The sequence below is a fragment of the Pimephales promelas genome, chromosome 24, assembly GCF_988280905.1.
Source record: "Pimephales promelas chromosome 24, fPimPro1.hap1.1, whole genome shotgun sequence".
NCBI lineage: Eukaryota > Metazoa > Chordata > Actinopteri > Cypriniformes > Leuciscidae > Pimephales > Pimephales promelas.
This window is the reverse complement of record NC_142792.1, coordinates 1,510,444-1,536,805: the sequence shown is the minus strand read 5'-3', so window position 1 is coordinate 1,536,805 and position 26,362 is coordinate 1,510,444. Positions and strand designations below refer to the sequence as shown.

Genomic DNA, 26,362 nt, shown 5'->3' with positions numbered 1-26,362 from the left:
TTTGTTAAAATAAACAAATACATAATATAATTTTTAAAAGTCTAATGATCGAACTGTGGTGAATTCATGCGAATTACAGTCCTGTTAATTATTTCTACCTATGATATGATTCAATTCTAGTTAACTCAAGTCAGAGGAAAACTTTGCATTACATTATTTTACATTGATTTCAATTGTTCGTTATCATATGAAACACATGGCCCCTTTTATTTATGTATTTAGTAGTATAATTGTTGTTTAAATTTTGATTTAAAACGCCCTCCTGTGGTGTCTTATTTTGACTTATTTTAGAATGCTGTAAATTACAGTTTTTCCCATTCATTTCTATGGGTGCCCATTTTTGACACAAATACAAGATTAAGGAGGGTTTTTTTTCACCCAACATTGTAGAATTGAGTCAAAAAAAAAAACAAAAAAAATGTGTGTGTTCAGGAGGCAAACTTAGGAAAAGTAGCCAAGTCTTGTACCGTTCAGATCAAGGGAAGTATTTTTTTTAAATAAATCAAAACTATTTTGCCCACATTTGTCCAGAATACAGTTTTAGGGTTAAACAAAACAAGTTAGTTTGCTTGCCGACATTCTTCATAATATCTTCTTTTTAGATCAGCAGAAGATAGAAATTCATACAGATTTGAAACAACATTAGATCAAGTAAATCATGACTGTATTTTTATTTTTATGTGAACTATCCTGTTACTAGCACACATAACATGCTAGCGCAACTTTCCGCTCTAGGCAATTTTATTTCTGCGGCCTGGCACGACTGTGACGTCATCACTGTGCGTCGCACTGACAACTGCAGCTCGGGGAATCCTCGTGTGTTGTGTTTTATCATCATAAATCTGTACAAATCAACCATGAGCTCTCAAATAACGTGTGTCGGTTGGGTGAAGCGGGGCATCGCTAAAGAAACGCCTGATAAGGTGAGTCTGTCACGTGATTGAGTTTAGACCGCTTGTTTCTGTGGCATCGCACACGTGTAACTCGAATAAACTCTTTATTTCAGGTGGAGTTGAGCAAAGAAGAGCTGCAACGCATCATATCAGAGGCTAAAGATGAGTTACAGTGAGTTTTACCTGCTCAGACTGAATCTGACACCTGCTACCTTATGAACGAGATAAGTTACAATTTAAAACTGGTAAACAGTAACAATAATATTGTCAATATTACCCTGTCAACCACCAGTGTAATTGCCATTTTACCCTGTTTTTCACTTTAAAACCTTTAATCTGGGCAACTTTTTTCTGATATACTCTTCATATTTGTTTAGGCTTTGATTTTCCAGCAATTTTGAGTGAGAATTATTTCATATAATATATATTTTGTTTACGTTCAGCTGTTTAGTTTGAGTAAACTTCTCTGTGATTTCTCCAGGGATCATGATGATGATGATGATGAGAAGGTTGATGAAGGTGGTCTGGACATCAGTGAAGAAACATCAGCAGCTCTGACTGAGAGTGAAGAAATAAAAGAGGAGAAAGATGCGAACGAGGAAGAGGATGATCTTGCAGAGTACGGACTAGACAAATATGATGAAGAAGACATCGGTATGTGATGAAGAGCACACATTATTCTTCCCTTGACTGATCTATCTGCCCTAAACCCAAAAGTGATCCCATAACCCTCAAGCCATCCTGGGTGTATACGACTTTCTTTTTTCAGATGAACTAACACAAGTGTTATATTACTGTAAATAATATCCTGGCTTGATGATTTGATGATTTTCAGCTCTTCTTCTCTTGTGCAGCGACATCTAATCTTGGAGACAGTCTGGCAGGACTGACAGTGTTTGGCACCAATGAAGAAGACCCGTACATCACCCTCAAAGACACGGTGAGGAAACGCACACACACACACACACACTGACTTGATGAATGACACACTTTCTGGAGGTCTGCGTTCGCTCCTTTCTATTCTCTGTGTTTTCAGTTGATTTGATCGATCATCGTTTCAGGGTTGTGTGTGTGTGTTTACATCTGACCAGCGCTGTGTTTTGTAGGATCAGTACGAGCGAGAGGATTTTCAGATTAAATCCTCAGATAACCTGATTCTAGCAGGACGAGCTGAGAAAGACTGCTGTAACCTGGATGTTTACGGTGACCTACACCTGACACACACACTCTCACACTCACAGACACATACACATACACACACGGTGTTGTTTTACGATCATTCAGATGCCATTACAGTTTTTCTTTAATATTTCTATTTTCTGTTTTCCTTTTAAAAATGATAATTATTAAAGTAATTTTCTTGTATGTTTTGTCTTATTATTTTAGTTCTCTTTTTTTTAATGTTTATTTATTAAATTTTTATTTATCTAATTCTTCGAAAAAAATAAATGTTTTTAATTTTGATATTAATCAAGTTAAATTAAATGGAAAATAAGAAATGTTTATGTAGTTTTTCATTTAATGTTTCTTAATTAAGTCAAATTAATGAATTTAAAATTAAAAAAGAGAAATTTATATAATTTATGTATTTTTTTTAATCTTAACTTTTTATTAATTAATACAAAATCTATTTATTCATTTTATATCAAGTTGAACTAAATGGAAATGGTAAATGTTTATATTAATGTTATCGATTACTAAAATCTATTTTTTGAGTTGAAGTGAAACCACATAGAAATTAGACATTTTATTAATATTAATTTTATTAATTTGATATTCATGACATTAAACTTAATGTTTCTTCATCAACAGTGACAGTTAACATGTATTTTATTTCAAGTAACAGATTTTTTAGTTCCAGTAATATAATAACCCTGAAGATCTCGTCTGTGTGTGTGTGTGTTCAGTGTATAACTCTGAGGAGGACTCTCTGTACGTGCATCATGACGTCCTGCTGCCCGCGTATCCGCTGTGTGTGGAGTGGCTGAACTTTGACCCCAACCCAGAGGAAGGACACGGTGAGGATTTGATTATAATAATATCTTGTGTTGCAGGAAAGGGTTTAAAGGATTGAAAAAGAAGGGGGTAAAGTGTGTGATACGAGTGTGTGTTGATGTTATTCTCCAGGGAATTACGCAGCGGTGGGAAACATGACGCCGGTGATCGACGTCTGGGATCTGGATGTCGTGGACTGTTTAGAGCCGGCTTTCTCCCTCGGCAGCAAGAAGAAGAAGAAGAAGAAGAAAGCAAAGAAGGTGATACAGTGCATTCAATCATCCAACTGGTTAATATCATTTATATTAACGTTAGAAACACTTATTTTCACTTGATGATGTAATGTCATACAAAACAATAAAAACAGAGGTGGCTTATATGATTAAAGTCGGCATGGCTGAAGTTGCACAGGTTTTCTTCTCTGTTGTCCCATAAATCCGAGTGAAACGCTTCTCGAACAAGAACGAATGTGGGCGGGGCTTGATTCTGTCCGTGGGGAATTGATTGGATGGCTGTGGTTTGCTATTGGCTGATCTCATGCGAGTGACAGGTTAAGCCCCGCCCTCGTCATCAGAGAACAGAAAGCTCCCGGACTAAATCTAAAATATCTTAACTGTGTCCTGAAAATGAACGGAGGACTGACGGGCTTGGGACGACATGAGGGAGAGTCATTAATGACACAAATTTCATTTTTGGGTGAACTAACCCTTTAAGTGGATCTGTTTCCCAGGCGGCGGAGCCCGTCGACGGACACTCGGATTCTGTGCTGGATCTGTCCTGGAACCGGCTGGTCAGGTGACGTGTCTCAAGCTTTCCTGAACCTTCTCCTGAAGTGCTTGTCTTTGTGACTGATGGAGTGTGTGTGTGTTGCAGGAATGTTCTCGCGAGCGCGTCTGCGGATGAGACTGTGATCCTGTGGGATCTGGAGAAGGGAAAACCAGCGGCGACCCTCACCAAACACACGGATAAGGTACAAACACACACGCCAGGGTCTCTTCTGCTCACCGAGGCTGCATTTATTTGATCAAAAATACTGTAAAAATAGTGAAATATTATTAGAATTTAAAACATCTGTTTTCTATGTGAATATACAGTAAAGTGTAATTTATTCCTGTGATCAAAGCTGAATATATCATCATTACTCCAGTCTTCAGTGTCACATGATCCTTCAGAAATCACTCTAATATGAGGATTTGATGCTCAAGATTCATTTATGATTATTATCAGTGTTGAAACACCAAATACATAAAGAGATAAAGAGATACGTGATGTGTGAAACTAACAGAGCTATGGAAAAATTATCAAATAACATCATTATTTTACACACACATTTCACAAACACCATTGACCAATCAGAATCATGTATTTCAGGAGAGTTGTTTATTCTGATCATATGCTCTTATCATCCATCGCAGGTTCAGACGCTGAAGTTTCACCCGTTTGAGGCTCAAACACTCGTCAGTGGATCATATGACAAGTAGGTCACGATGTCACTGCCGTATGACTTGACCAATCAGATCGCAGCACGAATGAGCCTGACCAATCAGAACGTTGTGTGTCACAGGTCAGCGGTTCTGTACGACTGCCGGAGTCCGAACGACAGCCATCGGATCTGGCGCTTCAGTGGACAGGTGGAGCGCGTCTGTTGGGACCATTTCTCTCCGTGTCACTTCCTGGTGAGAAACTGAGCCTGAGAAACTGATGTTTAATGTGAACTTTGACCTGGAGTAACAAGTGATGTGTGTTGCAGGCGAGTACAGATGACGGCTTCATTTATTGTCTGGACGCTCGCTCGGATAAAGCCGTGTTCACGCTGAGAGCGCATGACGGGGAGGTTTCAGGTCGGTACAGTCGCTCAAATAACCTCAAATAAACATTGACTAAAAGACTTAAATTAAAATAACTTGAATTAAAATATAAGTAAAATAAAAACAATAACTGTATATCAACTATTATATAACTATTTAATATCATTAACTAAAAGTGAAACCATAACATTTTTTTTTAATAAAATAGGCATTGACTGAAATAAAATGGATTATGAAAAACTTTTTTCAGTTTAGTTTAAAACAAAACAAAAATAAAAAGAGGAAACAAAAACCTTCAAATTAAAATGATAACAGAACATTTTAAAATAAAACTTATTCAAAATATTAAAAAAAATATCTCAAATTAAAACTAAAAGTTAACAATAAAATAAATATAAAAATAAACGAAAATAAACAAATAAAACCTATATATATATATATATATATATATATATATATATACACTGTATAAAGAAAAATTAAATTAAAAGCCCTGTAGACATATTTAAGAAAAATTATAAAAATGAAACCAGAAAAAAAATATTCAAATTGTGTATGTGTGTATATATACTCTCTCTATATATATAAACCTAAAACGTTCAAATAAAAAGAAACTAAATATTCTCAATATTAATAAAAAAACTATCTTGTTTTATTGTAATTTTCTTATTTTATTGATAAATATTAATACTATTAATAGTATATACATTTACTGAAATAAAAAATATTAAAAAAACAAACTTACATTATTTATGCAACACTTCTTATTTTCGTTTAACTTGGTGTACTTCAACTAAAATGAAAATAAAATGTACAAATAAGAGCAGAAAGTGACCCTGGTGTGACTGTGCCGCAGGGATGGACCTAAGCAGTCAGATCCGAGGCTGTCTCGTCACGTCCTCAGCGGACAAACACGTGAAGATCTGGGACATTCTCGGAGACAAACCCAACCTGATCCACTCCAGAGACATGAAGATGGTGAGTATCTGTTCTGTTGTGAAGCTCTAACACACGACTGTCTCTCAGGCTTTAAAGGGTGCAGTGTGGGGTTTTCAGCAGCATCTAGTGGTGTTGTCTGAGACAGCAGAGTAGCCAATTAAGCAATGAGGTTTCTTTACAAAGATAAATTAAGAAATTGTTTACTTAATTATTCAGTAAAACGTATTATTGTTACGTGATCATTGTGTTCATCTGACTTTGGTTCGCTTCTTCGCACAAAGAACAACACAGTGACGAAACGCATTTGTCCGTTTAGGGCCACCGTAGAAATATCAATATAAGTTGACCAGCGGTGTGTGTAGACACAAATGCTCATTCTAAGCCAATAACATAATAACGGTTCATTATGTAAGGTTTTTATACACCACTGAAATATTATGTTATGATATTGCATTTCTGTCAACAAATCCTCCTAAATATTACACACTGCACCTTTAACACAGGACTCTCTCTCTCTCTCTCTCTGTCAGGGTGTGTTGTTCTGCGGCTCCTGCTGTCCGGATCTTCCCTTCGTCTATGCATTCGGGGGACAGAGAGACGGACTGCGTGTCTGGGACATCAGTGACGTCGCTGCTGGTATATAAATATATATATATATGTGTGTGTGTGTGTGTATGAGTCTCCAGCCATCAGGCTTTTCTTCATGTGTTGCTCACTGTATTCTGTTGTGTCTCCAGTTGCGGAGGTTTTCGGCAGTCGCGATCGTTTGGTGGCGGATACAGTCTCTGGAGCGTCAGGGAGTCACATGGAGGTTTCATAACAACAAACATAACCAGAGACTGAATCAATGGATCATGGATCACTGCCACTGTCAACATGCAGAACATATTTATGCCATCAGATGACGCAATATGAAAAGATTCTCAATGTGTTTATCTGATATATGAGATATCTGAGATATATATGTATATGCATGTGTGTATATATATGTGTGTGTGTGTATATATATTTATATATATATAGATACATACATACACACACATCGATATCAGATCTTTGCTGTTTGAAACCGAACAGACTGTAGTTTCCTTTAAGAGGGAATTTTAATATCTCCTCTAAGCTTGCAGATTTCACTTTCTTTCCATATTTCCTCTTTTTAGGAAGTGTATGAATAATTATGATGAATAATTTGTAATATTGGTTTCCCTTTTTTGGGATAATGAAATTGCAGTTGCTATATCAATAACAATGAATAAAACTGTGGAATCCCAGAGAACTGCTTGTCTTTGTATTTCTTGATTTAGACTTTTTCAGAAATTAATAGACATTGGGGAAACAAAACATATGAAATATGAATTGTCTCTATTTTGCTGCTATTCAGTGGGCAATTGTGGTACTGTTGGTGTTTAAAGATTATTATTATTTTACGCCCTTTAAAAAATTCTTCATAAAATTATGAATGTCTATCCCTGTCTGTCGATCTGTCTATCGTTCCTACCCATCTATCTAAGTTTCCTACCCGGAAGAATATTTGTGTAACACACTTGATTATTACCGGTAGTAGGCGCTCTAAAGTTCAAATGACTGAATTCCTCGTTGAACTTCATTCAAATCTCATGGCATATTTTAAATCGAATTGCTGGACAATTTGTATTATAACCACAAAACTAAACGAAACGCATAAAAGAGAATAAAAACACGGATTAATTCAGTTATACAGACCGCAAACGTCACAAAACTGTTGTGTTCCTCCCACTCAGGACTCGTCTTGTCTGTAATTTCTCTTCCTCTGATTGAGTTCAAAACGGAAAGCATGGCGTCGGGTCACATCAGCAGGATCGCTAACCTGTTTAACCGAGTCTATACTTGCAGAAATATCAAACAAATCAGAGGTGAGCTCTCTCCTACAAAAAACAAACAAACATTTTGTTTATTAATAATCTGAAATGTAGCCGCTGCTAACACACTCACAGTGAAGCACTGTGTGATCCTGTTTAACCTACAACACTGTGACATTTCCAGACCGTATTAATGAGTATGCAGTCAATTCAGAGGTTATAAGATGGTACTAAAATGGACTGTTTTTCATTCTAAGCAGGAATATGTCTGTCATCTCACAACAAGTCTACAGTTAGAGGTCCATTCAGTGACAAAAGGTTCGTGTTTATTATTTAAGGGATAGTTCACCCAAAAATGAAAGTACTGTCATCATTTAACTTACTCGTTCCAAACCCGTAAGACTTTTGTTCATCTTCGGAACACAAACGAAGATCTTATTGATGAAATCTGAAGGTTTCTGGCCCTCCATTGACAGTCTACTCAACTACCACTTTCAAACCCTTGAACAGTACGGTACTAAGACATTATTATAAGTAATTCATGTGTCTCAAGGGGTTTAACCATAGACTGTAAAAAATGGGTTTAACCTCAGTGACACAAGTGCTTTTTGGCCAAAAAAAATATATAATTTACCACTTTATTTACAAAATGGCACTTTTCATAAATGCGCATTTAATTGTTCGCCTTTGATATATATATATATATATATATATATATATTATGATATTGTTATTGTACGCCAGGCATCGTCTCTATCAGATAAAGTGATTTGTTGCTCATAATGAGCCGTTTACCTAAAATGTTTCATTTGTGTTTCAGTAATGTGGAAATCGCCGTGACATCCGATGGAAACACAATAGTCTGTTACCATCCGACAGAAGACGTACCCTATGAGCTCACACAGGTGCAAACTCACTAAAATCCTCATGCATGTGCAGAAGAGCTGAAATGTTTGTGTAATGTTATACAGGTGAAATTTGAAAAATGAGAATATGGTGCAAAAGTTAATTTCTTTCAGTAATTCAACTTAAAAGGTGAAAGTAATATACTATATAGACTCATTACATGCAAAGTGAGATGTTTCAAGCCTTTATTTGCTATAATTTTGATGATTATGCCTTTTCACAATATTCTAATTCAGAATTTGTAATCTTCAAAATGATAAATAAAGGTTGAAATATCTTACTTTGCATGTAATGAGTCTATATAATATATTAGTTTCACCTTTTAAGTTGAATTACTGAAGGAAAAGAACTTTTGCACAATATTTTTGTATAGTGATGTTTGTGTGTTTGTTGCAGCCGATTGCCAGACCCGACGCCATCAGTGATCCCGCAGAGACTCATGAACAGGTGCTGAAAGCCAGACTCGGTAAAGAGGTTTTAAATAACAAACAAGCCCCGACCATCGAGGAACTGAGCAAGATGTTCTACACCACCAAACACCGCTGGTATCCCGTCGGACAGTGAGTTTGCCTTCTGTGCAATAGAGCTCAGGTGCAGAAAATGCGGTTTCTGTGTGTATGAACGGATTTGTTTTCTTCCTCAGGTATCACACCAGACGCAGAAACCCAAATCCACCCAAAGACCGATAGTTCTGGATGGTTTTCCTGTCTTGAATTGAATTCTGCTGTGCATGAAATAAACCCTTCCTTCGGCTGTTGCTGCAGTGTGTTGTGTTTTATTATTTCTTCACGGGAACTTTTAAAATGATTGACTTGAAAGCAATTTAATGTTTTAATATGGAGTGCTGATATTACTTCACTCTAGTATGAACATACTTTGTTTGTAACAAGATCAAATTATTAGATCGTTTATTTAGGCAAGGCAGATTTATTTATATAGCACATACACAATGGTAATTCACTGTGCTTTGCATAAAATTAAGTAAAAAAAACAACAACTAAATAATCAGGACATGCATATAAAATAAAATTATCAATAAAATGCCAATTTAATGAATTAACATGTATTTTTTAAAAAGCAGGGAATACATCAGATGATATAATAAAGGTTTTTTCCAAGGGAAAAGGTAAAAAACTACATTTCCCGGAAAACCCATTGGAGCGGATGGTGACATGTACACCGGAAGACTTGCGCGCATGCGCTGTCAACCTCAACGCGAGGAGTAGGGAGCGGGCCACGGTGTGAACCGCAATAATAAAACAAGATGGCTGGATTGCCCCGCAGAATTATTAAGGTATAACTCTCATAATGCTTCATTTATATGTTCCGCTGTGATATTTGTACGCGCTTTAAAAACTACGCGTTAAAAATAAACGTAAACGGCACGTGCTGCTGGCCCGAGCGCGCGTTGCTGCAGGGTGGCTCCCGCGCGCGCACTGTTTTTAAACATGCACGTTTCCTAAAATAAGCGCAAATAACCTTCATAGAAAGAGCAACATGGACCAATGTCGTCAGATATGTGTGGTTTGTTAAGAAGCCAGTGATATCTGAGCGAGCTGCGATGCTCCTGTCACTGAGGGCTTCTGGGTGTGTTTAAAGCCTCTGCATGACACATGAACATGTTTACAGATGCAGATCTCGCGCGCTACGGTGGGAAACACTTGAGAAATGTGTGTTAGTGTTATTATTTGGATGTGGGATACTGTGATCTGTTGAGCAATGTGAGTTTACATGCAATCAGGAAATGAATTCACACTCATAAAGTAAATATTTGATTATCTATTTCCGATACCTTCCTCATTTTGCATCGTCACATTCTTGATTGATTGATCAGACTGCGGTTATCCTGACTAAGAACCGCACACTTAGTCTGACTGACGATTAAAGAGACCAAGAGTGCCATTTTGGGGTTTGTTTTTCTTAAATGTATTATAAAATTAATACACAGCTATAAATCAAAAATGTGGTGTCCATGAAAAGCTGTGCACAAAACCCTGAAAGGGTTGCTATTAACTAAATTATACATGATTCATTTCCATATCTCGAAATGTACAGTTCTGCTTGTTGAAATCCCAGCAAAAAACTAGTGATCGACCGATATTGATTTTTTATAACCGATACCGATTATTTGCATGTTTATGTGCCCGATAACCGATTTGCAAAACCCGATATTTATTTACTGTTATACTTCTTATACTACTGACACAATTATTACAACACAAATGAACTGAACAAACCATTTTATTTATAACAATCACTCCTCTTTCATGTTAAATTAAATCTTCAGATTACAATAAAAACATTTATATTATTACATTATATAATTTATATCTAAATTATACATATAATTTATAAGCATCAGCAGCAACAATGTTGACAATAGGCAAAATAGATGTTAAAACAAAATAAATCTTTGAACGTTCTGGGGACCAAAAAATGTTAGCTGGGAAATAGTTAGCTTGCTACTAAGTGCCCCTGAACATTTGATGCGGTTTAATAAACCCAATAAAGCTTTATCTGAATTCTTACATCCACATTTATTAGGGTGACCAACAGGACATGTCCTGGGTTTCCAAAAAACTGCTGGGAAAGATATAGATGGGCAGACAAGGAGGATGAGGAAGAAAAACAGGATAAAGAGGAAGAAAACTAAAGATAGAAATACATTTTGTTAGTTCATTTGTGAGAGCTATTTTTGTTCAGTTTGGAGGTATTTATTATTTATAGAAAGAAGAGACATAATTTCTATCATTATTTCATTGATTATTTTTGAAAGCCGTCATAATAACACATGTTGAGTAACCTCTGAGAAGCCTATCTGAATTTGTGTCTTGTAATATAAAATTTTTCCATCCGTACAGAGGCATAGCCTACTTTACATGCATTGAAATTAATAAGGCATCTTTGAGTAAACTTCGAGTATCATTTGACCGTCTGTTTGCCGGGCCTAGTGTCCTGGTTTTTGGTCATCACAATATGGTCCCCCTACATTTATGCATTTGACAGATGCTTTTATGCTATCCATTGATGCATTTGAACCCATGAGCCTGCGGTGTCTTGTCCCTCCACAGGAGACGCAGCGCTTGATGGCAGAGCCCGTGCCTGGGATCAAAGCAGAGCCGGATGAGGGGAACGCTCGCTATTTCCACGTGGTCATCGCCGGCCCGCAGGATTCACCCTTCGAGGGTGGGACGTTCAAACTGGAGCTGTTCCTCCCGGAGGAATATCCCATGGCTGCCCCGAAGGTCCGATTCATGACCAAAATCTACCACCCCAATGTGGACAAACTGGGGAGGATCTGTCTGGACATCCTGAAAGGTGCTTCATCTGATGATATAATATGCATAATTGCTAAGTTGGAGATTGTGTGTGACAGCTTTTTCAGCAAAGTTTTGATCCTGTTGATCATTTAGAGGTGTCAAATATGATCCGGTCTTCCTCTCTCGTAGATAAGTGGTCTCCAGCTCTCCAGATCCGTACAGTGCTTCTCTCTATTCAAGCTCTCCTCAGCGCCCCGAACCCGGATGACCCGCTGGCCAATGATGTAGCTGAACAGTGGAAGAGCAACGAGGCTCAAGCCATTGAAACCGGTGAGATCTGTGGGACTGCGTTATTGTGCCTATATAACTACTATGCTATTTTTGGTAGTAAAGTGGATGAATTTCACACAAAAAAACATGTTCAGCTCACATTTCCCCCAGGAAAACAAGTTTTTTGTCATTCCAATTAGTTGGATTTTACTGATAGGTATTGTGAGATTCACCCAAATAAAGTACATATGATATTAATTGCTTTTCAAGATTTTAAATTTATTGATATGGTAAAGAATAATAATTATATTGCCAAAGCATTGGTTATATTAAATTACTTACACAATTAAGTATTCAAATATGGTTGGTTTCTGTTCAAATCTCCCATATTTAAAAATAATTCTTGGTTATTCGAACGTTTAAGTGTTTGATCATTTTGCAAACATTTTCGGAATGTTACTTTTGAATTTTCTCCAAACATTCCGAAACAAGCAGTAACATTTAAAAAATGTGAGAGGAACGTCCAAGATCAATGAACAATATATAAATAGTGTGCTAACGTTTTGAGAACATTACTAGATGGCGTTGATCGGTTCCCTGTTTGCTGGATTTAATAAAACAATGACAATCAATGTGACGCAGAAGGTAAAAAGTGCACGACATTTGTTTTGTTGTTTAACCGTTGTTATTTTCTCTCGCAGCCCGAACATGGACCAGGCTTTATGCCGGCAACAACATTGAAGTTTAGAAGAAGAAATAGGGTGGCATCAAGTGAGAGAAGTGGAACAATCTCCTCCTGTCTTCTTTTGCATTTAAAGAACACTTTCTCAGACAAATTAAAACAGCAAACGAAAAAAAAATCCGATTGAAAAGCGTCTACTGCAGCCGTTTGGGTGGTTCAGCTCAGAGCTAATGTTCGCTCCACTATATGATCTCTCTGCTTCTGGGTTCGGCCAGGAAGTGATGCGTGGTCACTACACTGGACCCTGTCAGAATGGGTAGTACCGTGTCTAATACAGTGGATTTCACTGGATCCAGGCCCTACACCCAGGTGGATGGTTCATTTTTGTTAGTTAGTTTTATGTTATGGGGCGTAGAGGGGCTGGTAACGTGGGTTGCAATTATGCTGCTTCTCGGTCAGGGACAAAATGATGTGAATTTTTTTTTTTTTACCTTTTCCTTCCTGTGAAACTCTTGAGTTCATTAAAAGCATGTGGTGAACCCGTCTAAATCATGGCCTATCTGACAGAACCTGCTCTGACGCTGTTGTGTTCCAAACAAACAAAACGTGTGTGTGCGTGCGTGTAAAGCTTTGTGTTTAGGCTGGTGTGGAATATGTATGGCTTGTCTGGGAAAATTAAATCTGTAAATGTTCAGTTTTAGTAAAAATATTTTTTGTTATGTTATTTGGTTTGTTCTCTTTATTACTGAGGGGTTTTTTTTTTCAGTTTCGAATCTGATTGTTATTGAATCTTGATTGTTTTTTGCCACATAATTAAAAAGTAAAAAACTACTTTTTATCTCACAATTATGTATATATTTCACAACTCTGACATTATTTCTCACAATTCCTAGTTTAGACATGAAATCGCGATTCTGAGAAAACAATCAGAATTGCAAATTATAAACTTGGAATTGTGAGAAATTATGTCAGAATTGTGAGTCATAAAACATAACTTTTTTTCTCTGAATTTGGTCTTTATAATTTGCAGTTGTGAGTTTATATCTCAAAATTATGAGGAAACGTGTAAAAATATAAAATCTGATTTTACAATTCCCAATTCTGACTCATTTTCTCGCAATTCTTTGTTTATATCTTGCAATTGTGATTATCTCACAATTCTGACCTTTTTTCTTCAAATTTTGAGATATTAATTGAAAAAAAAAACAGTTAAGGTGCGTTCCATTCGACAGGGTCCCTACGCAGTGTTCACTGCTCCCTACTCCCTGAAGACGGTATATCAGTTGAAGTGGACTTCACTGACTTCCTGTGAAGTGATGTATCGATGTTCCCTTATTCCCTATGCTGTTTGCAGTGCCCTTCGAACTGAACATGTTCGTTCCCTTCGAATTGGAATCTGACTTAAGATGGCGCAATACCCTGTGAAGTCCACTTCGCAGTCCACTTACGGTCGAATGGAACGCACCTTTAAGGTCAAATAATTTCATAACAAGAATGGCATACATACACTGCCTTACTAGTGTGTTCATGTGAACGCTCACATCTGCAATTAATTAATATATAAAAAAAAGAGTTGATCTGGTTTTGAGACCGGCTCCTTTAAACCATGTTTTTGATCAATCTAGAAGGCCAATATTTTCAATATTTGTGTATACAAAATGATAGACCTAATATACATCAATCAGTTCTTCAATACAACTCTAAAAAGAAAGTTCTGTTTGGTAATGTCTTTTTTACATGCTAGAATGGGACTCGTCTCGGACTTCCACTGCATTTGAGCCGCAGGATTTATGAATCAAGTTCAGTATACGTATCTCTTATCTCTCTTCTGTTCCACGCGACTTGCTTTCGACAGGTTATATAACTGTCTCAGTGGTGCAGAGCTGCAGTTACGGCAGCAGAAGCGAAGGCACGTTTCTCCGTCCTGTGTTTGTGTCTGTCTGCAGGCCGTTTATATGATTGGGACATGGAGAGCAATCAAAACAGCCTCTTGTTTCTGTCTTCTCATATCTAATGAGCCGTTTGTTATGTCTGCAGTGTCTGAATGGCTACCATTATGGGATTTCTTAAGACATTGAGAGTATAACTTAAGTGTTTGTATACGGTCACAAATAGAAATGATTACTATTTACTATTTAGTCTGTTTGAGCACTGTCAGATGATTAATTCTGCAGTAAACCTTCATATACATTGTTTAGATGGGAGCTCATTTCTGAATTTACAAAAACTACTTGGGAGAGACAGTAACTCTCATTTAGTGTTGTCTAAATGCTAGAGGGAAATGCTGGTATTGTTACATTTGTAAGATTTCAGTACCAAAGTTGGTACTTTTGACAACAGTACTCATCGCAATTGCGAGAAAAAAGTCATAATCGCAAGACTCGAAATTGTGAGAAAAGTCAGAATCGCAAGATATAAACTCGCAATTGTGAGAAAATCGCAAGATATAAACTCGCAGTTGCGAAAAAAGTCAGAATCGCAAGATATAAACTCACAATTGTGAGAAAATCGCAAGATATAAACGCGAAAAAAGTCAGAATCGCAAGATATAAACTCACAATTGTGAGAAAATCGCAAGATATAAACTCGCAGTTGCGAAAAAAGTCAGAATCGCAAGATATAAACTCGCAATTGTGAGAAAAATGTCAGAATCACAATATATAAACAGAAAAAAGTCAGAATCGGAAGAAATAAACTCGCAATTGCGAGAAAAGAAATCAGTTGTTAAACCTATTGTGAGAACTAAAAATTATAAATTGCAGAAAAAAATGAAAAATTATAAATTGCAGAAAAAATTTTCAGATTTGCAAGAAAAAATCTGAATTTTGAATCTGCGATGGCTATTACGGTAGAATTTAACTTAAGTGTTTGTGTACGGACACAAAACTGATTACTATTTAGTCTGTTTGAGTGCCGTCAGATGAATATTTCTGACCTGTAAACCTTAAGATGGAAGTTAATTTCTGATTCTACAAAAACAACTTTATTTGGGAGAGACGTATTCAATAAATGTGAGTGAGAAGTCACGTTCAGTGAGTGTGCAGATGTTGCTCTGATCAGATCCATGTAATCCTATTAAGGCTGTGAACAGATTCACTCTTCTCTGATCTGTCTCAGAACCTGTTGAGCTGAAAGCTGATGGCAAATGCTCATTTCCATTATAATGCCGTCTGATTACTGTGATTAATGCATTTCACCCATGTTTGAGGTTCTATAGTCATCATGTCTGAAGTTACTTTATACTCACTAACCCATCAGATGTCTGTAATTCACTCATTAAATGCATGACGACTGCAGTGTGTTTCTGTCTGTCTCAGGTTAGATGTCAAAAACAATGTATTCACTTGAATTTTATTGGTGTTAAGAAAGATCAGATGATAGTGCATTCCAGGGAAAATCTCAAGTAACTATTTGGTTTTGAGTCAAATGTCCAAGTACTAATGATTTTAAGATTAAACCCACCTTGAAAATTATTCTCTGTAAAAGTAATGAGTGTTTATCATTAAAGGTGCCAATAGTTTCTCTCAGTTGATAAGTGCATCTGCAACTGTTTCTTCATGCTGTTTGCACATTGATTACACAGAAAATGCTGTTAAATTCTTTTCTTGTCAAAGTTTATCAATGTGATCAATCATAACTTAATCAGATCGGTATCTGTATGCCAAAGTCCAGTCCTCACTAACAGCATTACATTAGAGAATAATAATAATATATATATATTTAAAAAAAAAAAAACATGTTATTACCGTGGTACTTTTTTTACATTGAATCCTCATTACATTGGGAATGTTGCGCAGTATTAATTTAATATTGTTTTCTGCGTTGCTATTTTTTGATAATTCGTAATAAATTTTGTCGAAACACTCGTGACTAAACTGATTTTTGTGTTTTTTTTTTTTTTTTTGTCAACTGAATGTCCTACCGTGAAATATCTGTTGTTTAAATTACGTGTTTCGTCTAAACAACTCTACTTAAATTAACAGTAAAAGATGATCATACAAATCCTGCGGGATATGTGACAGGAGGCCACGCAGTAATGCAGTAACGGACTAGTGTGATCATCGCAGTTCACGGAGAACAAATCCTACTACGAGGAAGGCGTTACTCATGAATATTAATTAGTCAATGGTGACGTCGTGGCATTGCCTTCCAATGGTGAACGCCACTGATTAATATATGCTGACGTTGCCTGGTAAACTTCCAATGCTAACGGTTTAACTTATAAATATTAAGCAGCAAGCAGTCAACATACTAACGTTAGTAATTTCGCACCCGGCCCACCACACGTATATATACCGGGGGAAGAGGTATTTTGACCTGTGGATGGGTAGCGGAATGCAGAGTTGTCGTTAAAAAAACGAATTTACTGGACTAAACTCGGAGGAATGCTTTAAATAGGATTTTAAACTAACGCTAACCCGTAGGCTCGGTCCAGCCCGGTACTGGTCCGTCTTTCTGACCGTCGGTGGTGGTGACTCACGGAGCTCGGGCCGTTCACGGAGCATTAGTGACCGGCGGTCGGATACATCAACCGAAGGACCGACAGGATTTCAGCATGAAGTTCAAACCGAACCAGACGCGAACGTACGACCGGGAGGGATTCAAGCGGCGGGCGGCGTGCCTGTGCTTCAAGAACGAACGGGAGGATGAGGTACGGAGATATTATCTAAACCAGACATGATGCACCGATGATAAATCCGTGTATCAACATCCGTGTGTGCCTTTCACCCGAGTCCCAGTCGGAATATATGACAACAACATACAGTCAGATATTCGTAGAGTAAATATGTATACTGTAAATGAGAGCTGTAAATCAGGTGTCATGTGATGTCATCGTACGTTAGTACAAGGGGTTTCGAGCAAGGAGGACCCCCAAATATGATCAACCTGGTTGACCCCAAAAAATCTAGCGTTAAAAATAATTTCTATTATTTTTCTTTCTCTACTCACTGTGGTTACTGTTAAATGCGGTATTGATGGTTTGTTTATTTATTTAATTTTAATCTAATTTTATTTATATTAGTAATAAAAAAGTATTCGTTCATTTTAATATAATTAAATGGATTATTAACTAACTCGTATTTTTAAAGCACATTTTTAGAGTTATTTTAATCTTATTATGTAATATTTATTTATTTGTACATTTTTTTAAACTGTTTCCACTGACCCTCTAGAACTGTGTGCATCTGTGCTGTTTCATCATAGATGGGTGGATACATATAGATGCATAGATTGATATTAGTGCTATCAAATCAATTAATCACAGCTAACATAAAAGTTTGTGTTTATATATTGTGTGTATATATGAAGAGTTCAGATGCAAAAGCCTCTAAATGCCATTTGAAATGTTCTTCTAAAATGATCATTTTTATCAAGCTTGTAAATTTAAGTTCAGTAATTTCACTTAAATGACAATTAATAGGTAATCTTCATTGCCATTTAAGTGAAATCACTGAACTTAAATATACAAGCTTGATAAAAATCATTATTCTAGAAGGAAATTTCAAATGGCACTTAGAGGCTTTTGCATCTGAACTCTTCATATATATACAGAAAGTGTGGATGCGTGTGTATACGTCAACACACACACACACGCATGTGTGATATATGCACGCATGTGTGACATATGTATGTGTATAAATTAAACATATGTATGGGTATGTTTAATTTTGATTTTATTATTCCCACTTGGATAGTTGCAGTACATCACACAAACAAATAGCCTATTGTATTATGCAGAAACACTACGCAGTGCTGTTTACATTTGGAAGTGATCTGAGATCAGTTTGTCACTGTCAGGTGTTCTTAGAAAGTGAAGTTTCTGCAGCATGCACGTGTGTGTGACTGTTCAGATCACAGTACAGCGTAATCTCTAGAACACATCTGGTCATTTAGTTCTCATCGAGGGCTGTGATCTCGGTCACACACACACGCTGGACAGGCCAAAATCCCAGTGATCATAAATTAGTCAAGTAAACCTGTTTCAGCTGCATTAGAAAACTGGATTCAACCTTTTCTTTCCATCCATCCATATCCATTGCACACACGTCTGCTTGGCTCCGGCCGTCACTATGACTTGTCCTGTTACTCATGAATTAAAGGCACTTTAGATTGTCGGTCGCCGGGCTTCCGTAGAGCAGTTATGCAATAAAAGCACGTCAGACTGCAGCTCTCAGTTTCTGCATACAGCTGCATCAGGTTAATCGACTTCCAAGAAAACACTGAATGAAAAGACATGAAGAATTAGAATTTTAAAAAGCACATATTGATCCATCAGCCAGGGATAAAGGCATTGCTCTGAAACACTGAAAGAAAAAGCACATTGACTTAAACATGACATTTTGAATTAGAACGACTAAAATAGTGCATACTCTAAATCTCTAATAATCTTTATCTGCATCATTTTGTACAGTGCCGTTTTTGTGTTTAATGTGTGATGCACGTAGTAAAACACAAATGCATGCAATGAAAGCTTTTAATTATCTTGTAGGTGACCAGTAAAGTCTTGAGTGCATCTTGTAAATAATTAATCACACCATAAACCTGCAGAGTGTTAGTTAAGTTTAGTGTCAGAGGTTTCTCTGTTCTGTCGCGTCCTTGTATCCAAGAAACCAAACAGAAGAATCTGAGTTGTTTGAGCTGTTGTGTGGAAATCTGGGCTGTAGCCTTACCCATCATGCCTGCTGATCTCAGGCCAGCTCCTCACACATTCCTACAGGCTGATCCGTGGTCAGTGTGTGTGTGAGGGGGAACTCGTCTGAAATGGCTGCCCTTTGTGTCGGGGTGAAAGCGGGTGAGAGGAGGGCAGAGGATCAGCGAGCGCTTGAGTCAAAATCCCTCGCATTCAGCTCACTTCATACACTCGCAACGGCAAGTGTGTGTTAGTAGAATTCAACTGCGATTTGTCAATCCCAAATTTATTTATTTATTTATTTGACAGGGACAATGCAAACAAACATAGTGTCAAGACCAAGCATGTCACTGAAGTGTTGCATATAAAGTTTATAGCTATTGCTAATTTTCAACTCCTGTCCCTGGAAGGGCTTTTATACACAATAAAATTTACATGATTAGCTACTTCAGTAAAAAAATAATAATAATAATACTAATATAAACATGCATGCATATCATATACAACTCTAATAATTAAATATAGTTAAAATAAGTACAGTTTTGGTTTATTTTTAACCAATTTTTCAGCCTGGAAATAAACAGCTTAAAGTCAGACACAGTCTTGATTTCAAAAGGTAAAGAGTTCCAGAGTTTAGAACTCTTATAGAAATGCTAGATAGAAATAGAAATGCTTCTATTTCTCCCAGAATGCATGCCTGTATGCCACAGGTGACTAAAGGAGGACAGATGCCACTGCGGTTCATCATTTAGCATCATGCGCTGCTGTTTATGGTTAAATAAAGCCTGAGTTACTAAAATATAACTCTGAGATGCTACTGCTAAAATAGTCACATGCAGACTTCACACACTCGGGAAGTGTTTCAAACTTTTATTCAGTGATGAAGCTGATATGTTTTTTTTATTTTTTTGTACTCTATTTCAGGGTTATTATAATCAACTAAACTAAAACCATAAGAAACACTGGTAACAGTTTACAATAGTGGTTCTGTTAGTTAACAACTATAATAAATGTTATAAAACTAATGAACTAACATAAACGACATTAGCACAGCAAAGAATAATAAATACTGTAACACAAGTGTACTGCTCGTTGTTAGTTAATACATTAACTAAGGTTAATTAATGAGATCTTCTTTTATATATTATAAAAAATTATGTTTTTTTCAGCTAGTTGCAAAAGACATTTCTCATTTTTATTTAACTTGATGTACTAAAATAGCTAAAACTGAAATAAAAATTAACAAAAGTTTTATATAGACAAAAAAAATACCCTACCAAAATTACTAATCACACTAAATTCTGTGGCACTAAAACAGCACGGGTCTATATTTGTGGTGTGGTGTGGTCAATAAGGGCTGTACGACTGAATCTGTGTCCTGAAACGGGACTCTTGACCCCGGGCTGCTCCGGGTTTGTCCTTGTAATGAGGTCATGGCACTCGGCTGAAAGTCCCTAAAGCGTCTGTGACCTCCGCCGGCTCGGTACGATGTGGGAAACGTAATCCTATTCATCCCGATATGACAGTGATTTTCCATGCAGAAATCCGCCGTGTAAATAATCATATCTGTTCTGCTCATGCATTAAACTCTTAATCAATATGAGGCCACTGGAAATAAGTGGGTGTGATTCAATTAGACACCTGATGATTCATGTTTTGCACACACTTTGTTATCATTACAAACGTCATTAATGCGTCATGGAGAACCTCTTAATGTCAACAATAATGACATTCACAATCCATTTTACTACCGTACTAAAAAAGTGGAGCCTTTTCACAGACTGATGCATTTGCACTGTTAACATCACACGGTACTTATAAATGAAGCCTATGTAGATTTGTAGCACCATGCTTTGTGTTACGTGTTACATTTGGCATGAAATTACACAAAACTAGAGAGTTTTTAACACAACGGCTGAGGGAGTGATGGGTAATTTGACGTCTTTCTCTCTTCCGACCAACATAATCATTCTCTCTATTTAAAGAAAGTCGTAAAACGCTGTCAATGGAGCGAATGAGAACGTGAAAAGGGATTGATTTCATGTTGTCAAGGTGAAGAGTGTGGAAAATCTCCTAATGATATATCATTTAAATTGTGAATAATTCATACGGCACGGCAGTGTTTGTTTCACTAGCTTTAATTTATTCTGATTGCTTTTTGTAAAAAGTGAGAATAGTAATTAGAGTCACCTTTGAGGATTAGAAAAAGCATTACAGTAATGAGAATTTGAAAATGTACTTATTTATCATAGAAATAATGCCATTATGTTATTCTTAATGTAATCTAGGTTTTATGCATTATATATAATCTAGTTTAACTTGTTTATTTCTCTGGTAAACCACCATGGAATAAGTCAAAGAAACCGCTTCCATCCGTCATGGCTGTCTGCACATTATCCTTGTTTTATTCCTGGTATTTTGGGGTCAAAGGTGATATATGGATGTGTTTTCAGCAGGGTGTAATTATGGGAGTGTAAATTACTGGTTGTGCTTGAGTTATTCTCAAACCTGTTTGTTCAAGAGGTTTCTTTGTCGTCCATTTTTCCTAAACTGTATGGTACTGTACTTCATCACATAGTTACAGGAATACACAGGTCGTTGTTGTTTTGTTGATTGAGTGTTTGAGAACAAGCTCTTTTGTAGCTTAAACTGATGGTCATGTGTGACGGACCCTGGGAAATGTTTCAAGAAAACAACTGAACACACAAACTTAAGATGCCACGTATGAAATCAAAGCTTTGTCGTTTCTGTGACACAGACTCCTGTGGTTCTCTTTAAGAAAGGAAATAACCCCAGTCTGGCCCAGAACATCACACGCACCGTCAATCCCACAATCCTCTTAGTGCAGGACACACCTGAGGGCCAATCAGCAGCATCTGGAGGATTAGCCAATCAGAGAGACAGATTGCAGTTCTGCTGCGTCCATCTGTCAGACTCAGAAGTCACTTATTGTTACCCTTTTTTTAATTATTATATTATTATAAATAGGGACACTTTATTAATTATTTTATAAAAAACAGCAAGAATTGAACCCTAACTTTAAACCCCACTTTAAAAAAAGATAAAATATTTTTTTTATTTTTTCCACACCATTATTTGTGTTAATCTATTGCTTAGAATGTTATTGTATAATATCTGCACATAACTTTGTTAGAATTTAATGTCAATTTGGAAAAGGTATTTTTATTTTATTTTAATTCAAATAATGAGCTAAATGTTGTACTTGTTAAGTTTGAAGCACAAAAATGAAAAACTGAAATAATGATAAATTCATATATAAAAGAACAAAACTAATAAAATTGACAAAAGCACAAAACAGTTTTATAAATAAAACAACACTCACTCAATAAATAAATATTGTTAAATTGTGCAGACCTACAAACAAGCACAGCACAGCAAACCTGTTTTTTTTTTTTTTTTTTTTTTTTTTTTGTTAAATCAAATTTTAATGTATTGTGTGAGACTGAACCCGCTGTGCTTCCGCAGGTGTTGTTGGTCAGCAGCAGCAGAAACCCGGATCAGTGGATCGTTCCCGGAGGAGGAATGGAGCCGGAGGAGGAGCCGTGTGGAGCCGCGGTTCGAGAGGTCTTTGAGGAGGTGCGACAACACACCACTCATTTCACATCACGGACACACAGCTTTACATTTACAGCCGGTACTCACTTAGCACACGCTTCGTTTGATTGACGTTCATATTCAGTGAGGTGAAGAGTTTGATGATATTTGTTAGACTTCTGGGAATCTCATGGCTAAATGTAGGATTGTCGTGGATCTGATCCTATCTCTCTCCCTCAGGCTGGTGTGAAGGGTAAATTAGGACGTTTGCTCGGCGTGTTTGAGGTACGGCTCTCCTGATTGGACGGTTTAGACTCTCTGATGTGATTACAGTCCCTCATACTGATATAGTTTATTTTTTCAACAACAGCAGAACCAGGACCGGAAACACCGGACGTATGTGTATGTGCTGACGGTCACGGAGACGCTGGATGACTGGGAGGACTCGGTCAATATCGGTGAGTGTGTGTGTGTGTGTGTGTGTGTGTGTGTGCTGATTTTACAATTATTCCCTGATTGTAAGTTCCTCGTATTCTCTTGAATGTTTTGTTTAATTTAATACGGCCTTAAAAATAAGTATAATTTACTTTAATTTCATTGTATTTATATAAATAATTTAATATATAATTTTATATAATTTAATTACCCTCTCAAATTCTCATAACTATTTTGTTATTTTATTGAATTATTCTCATCTAATTAACCCCTTATATTATCATTATTTTATTTTAATTATCTCTCATTAACTTAATTTAATTAATCTCTCAAATTCTCATGATTTGTTTTATTTTTTGAATTATTTAATTTAATTGAATTGTATTATTTTATATAATTTAATTACACTCTTAAATTCTCATAACTATTTTATTATTTTATTGAATTATTTAATCTCATTAACCCCTCATATTCTCATTATTTTATTTTAATTATCTCTCATTAACATTAACTTAATTTAATTAGTCTCTCAAATTCTCATGATTGGTTTTATTTTTTGTATTATTTAATTTAATTGTATTATTTAATATAATTTAATTACCCTCTCAAGTTCTCTTGACTATTTTATTTTATTGTATTTTAATATTTTATTTTATTTCATTAATCAGGCAAATTCTCAACACTGTTTAATTTAATTTATTTTTTTATTTTATTTTATTATTCAATTTAATTGAACTAAACCCTCAAATTCTCATGCCTGCGTGCTGTGTTGTATTTTATTTTACTGTTTAATTTAATTTCATTCAAACACTAATGAATAATGATGATCTATATCTAAGAATGATTTAACAAGCTCATTTTTGTTCAGGACGATTTAACACAAATGTCACGAGACTTTTGGTAATTTTCCAGTTTTAAAAGCAAAAATTCCACCTTAAAATGTCCACCTTAAAATATCCACCTTAACATGTGTCTTTAGACCGCTGGACCTCACCGTAGATTTCTAACCTGCTAATATTTGCAAGATGTATTGTACTAATGCTGCAGTGTTGTCCTGTAGGCCGTAAGCGGGAGTGGTTCCCCGTCGATGAGGCCATCAAGGTTCTGCAGAGCCACAAACCCGTTCACGCCGAGTACCTGAGACGGCTTCGGATCAACCGCCCGTCCACGAACAACGGGAACCTCCTCCTCCCACAAACATCTCCCAGCAGCCTCACACCACTGTTCAGCGCTCCGGCATCAGCTGCCCGCAGATAGGACACACACACACACACACACCAGCACGTCTACACCAAACCACCATTACCTGGAGACAGCGCCCCTCAGGAACCTTTGGGATGTTCTTTAGTGGGACAGACCAGTCGTTACTGAGGCTTTGTGGTATTTTTAAGTGAACAATGCCTTAATTTTTTTTGGAAACTGTTACTAATTGGTTTTAGTTCATGATTAACCAGCTTCACAAAGCAGTTACATGGAAGAAGTGCACTTCCATTTCCCCTCGAGAGCTCGGCATTCTGGGATTGTGATGTAGGGAATGTCAGTTTCATTCGTGTCAGCGGCGTGTTAGCGGCACGTTAGCGCCGGCACGACCCTTTAAAACGAGCCCTTTAAACGCCCCTCCACTGCTGCTCCGGCTTAGGAGATTCTGGGGTTATTCGTTGTGACACAGGGTCGTAATCTGGGCACACTTACTCATTTTATGGTTGTATTAAAAAAAGAAACGTTTGTAAATATACTAAAAGACTGAAAATGACAAATAATGTATCATGGTTTTTAACTCAAATGCAAATGTATTCATCTTTTCTGCTCTTAACTATTTGTATAAGGTCGTTCTTTAGGTGACTTTGAAAAAAAAACAAACTAAAACCTGAACTGTGAATTTTGTGGGAGGAAAGAAGCGTTAATGGGTAAATCTCACGCAAACGGGTCATATTTCACTACAAAATAAAAAAAAAAACGAAATCAAAATGTAATTTAAAGGGAAAAAATCTATTTTTATGACCATTAGAATTTCAATGACACATTTTCTTCTCTCAAATAAAATTAATCTTATTAATACAGTACAAAATAAAGTTATGTTATTTAAAATATATAGTATTTATATATTATTTGTTGTACATGCTTACTTAATTTTAAAAAGTTGTTTTACAGAATTTGTTTACAGTAATAAGAATCTAACAAGAATTATAAAATATGGTCTAAACTATGATCACGGTGTAATAAAAATGGTCATTAAAGTAGGATTTATTTCCTTTGTTGAATATATATGTTAATTATTTTACTGTCTTAATTTTATTGTTTTGGGATAAAAAGTGACCTGTAAATGTTTTGTGAGATGAATTTTTGGCACATGCAAAGCCTTGAATATCTGTGAGATCTGAGGACGGGGTGCCTTTATCCTCCTTCACAACTTTAACAATATAATGAACTGTCATTGTTTTTGATTTTTCAGACATTGATCAACTTTTGGTTTGCTGATAGATGCTGCTCTGAATGGATGTTCCTGTTGTGATTGCGTGAGTGGGCAGGTCTCAGATCAGAGTCTTCTCTGCTATAATCTCACACACATGCATACACACACGCATACTCTCACACACACACAGACACTAACAAATTCTCTCTTTCTCTCTCTAACACACACATGCATACACACTCTAACACAACACATCACTCCTGCTCATGTTTAGGTTCTGAAAGGTCAGGCATCCTCTGACCCTGCTGTGTGTGTGTGTGTGTGTGTTGCGTATGTGTTTTGATATGTGATGAAGAACAGGTCGGTCTGTCATTTGCGTCGAGCGACTGTACAGATTACACTTGTCTTTAGATTACACTGAGATGTGAAGTGTCAAAGGCAAAACTAACACAAAAAAACTACTTACTAATTGTACATTTTGTAAAAAAGAAAAAAAAAAGGACTAAGTCCTTTAGTAAAACTATAAAACAGGAGTGAGTGTTATGAAGTTATTTGCCACACAAAAATGTACAGTCTAATATTCTGGGTATTCACAATTAATTTGTGAGCTGTAAACTGCATAAGGCCTGAAGAGTGTTTAGGGAGATTTACAAGGTTTGACAACTGTCTCTTACCTGTTCTGAGATGCCAACGGGTCCACAGTTTCTGAACGTTTACTGTAATCTGATGTACAGATG

The 26,362-nt window shown here is 36.4% G+C and overlaps 4 protein-coding genes across 6 annotated transcripts; all 4 read left to right on the top strand.

The window, feature by feature from the left end:
* The first annotated feature begins 742 nt into the window (after positions 1-742).
* On the top strand, positions 743-6,911 carry pwp1 (PWP1 homolog, endonuclein). Its single transcript, XM_039660705.2, has 15 exons — positions 743-923; positions 1,007-1,065; positions 1,375-1,547; positions 1,748-1,833; positions 2,000-2,096; positions 2,801-2,911; positions 3,021-3,148; positions 3,619-3,683; positions 3,762-3,858; positions 4,304-4,365; positions 4,453-4,564; positions 4,639-4,729; positions 5,553-5,674; positions 6,166-6,271; positions 6,373-6,911. The coding sequence occupies exons 1-15, from the start codon at positions 858-860 to the stop codon at positions 6,453-6,455; spliced, it is 1,458 nt and encodes a 485-aa protein (XP_039516639.2). The 5' UTR covers positions 743-857; the 3' UTR covers positions 6,456-6,911.
* Positions 6,912-7,239: 328 nt separating this feature from the next.
* Positions 7,240-9,136, top strand: mrpl42 (mitochondrial ribosomal protein L42). Of its 2 annotated transcripts, none has more exons than XM_039660741.2 (5): positions 7,240-7,527; positions 7,734-7,791; positions 8,294-8,378; positions 8,776-8,939; positions 9,023-9,136. In XM_039660741.2, exons 1-5 carry the CDS (start codon positions 7,449-7,451, stop codon positions 9,066-9,068), a joined length of 432 nt encoding a protein of 143 aa, XP_039516675.2. In that variant the 5' UTR covers positions 7,240-7,448; the 3' UTR covers positions 9,069-9,136. The 2 variants fall into 2 exon arrangements, with proteins under 2 accessions (XP_039516675.2, XP_039516674.2); XM_039660740.2 differs by having other exon boundaries at positions 7,243-7,527; positions 7,731-7,791.
* A 378-nt stretch (positions 9,137-9,514) lies between these two features.
* ube2nb (ubiquitin-conjugating enzyme E2Nb) lies at positions 9,515-13,315 on the top strand. Its single transcript, XM_039660737.2, has 4 exons — positions 9,515-9,673; positions 11,451-11,697; positions 11,829-11,969; positions 12,611-13,315. Exons 1-4 carry the CDS (start codon positions 9,644-9,646, stop codon positions 12,655-12,657), a joined length of 465 nt encoding a protein of 154 aa, XP_039516671.1. The 5' UTR covers positions 9,515-9,643; the 3' UTR covers positions 12,658-13,315.
* A 3,512-nt stretch (positions 13,316-16,827) lies between these two features.
* nudt4b (nudix (nucleoside diphosphate linked moiety X)-type motif 4b) lies at positions 16,828-24,620 on the top strand. Of its 2 annotated transcripts, none has more exons than XM_039660735.2 (5): positions 16,828-17,242; positions 22,709-22,819; positions 23,018-23,062; positions 23,148-23,235; positions 24,273-24,620. In XM_039660735.2, exons 1-5 carry the CDS (start codon positions 17,147-17,149, stop codon positions 24,467-24,469), a joined length of 537 nt encoding a protein of 178 aa, XP_039516669.1. In that variant the 5' UTR covers positions 16,828-17,146; the 3' UTR covers positions 24,470-24,620. The 2 variants fall into 2 exon arrangements, with proteins under 2 accessions (XP_039516669.1, XP_039516670.1); XM_039660736.2 differs by having other exon boundaries at positions 16,995-17,242; positions 23,151-23,235.
* Positions 24,621-26,362: the final 1,742 nt, after the last annotated feature.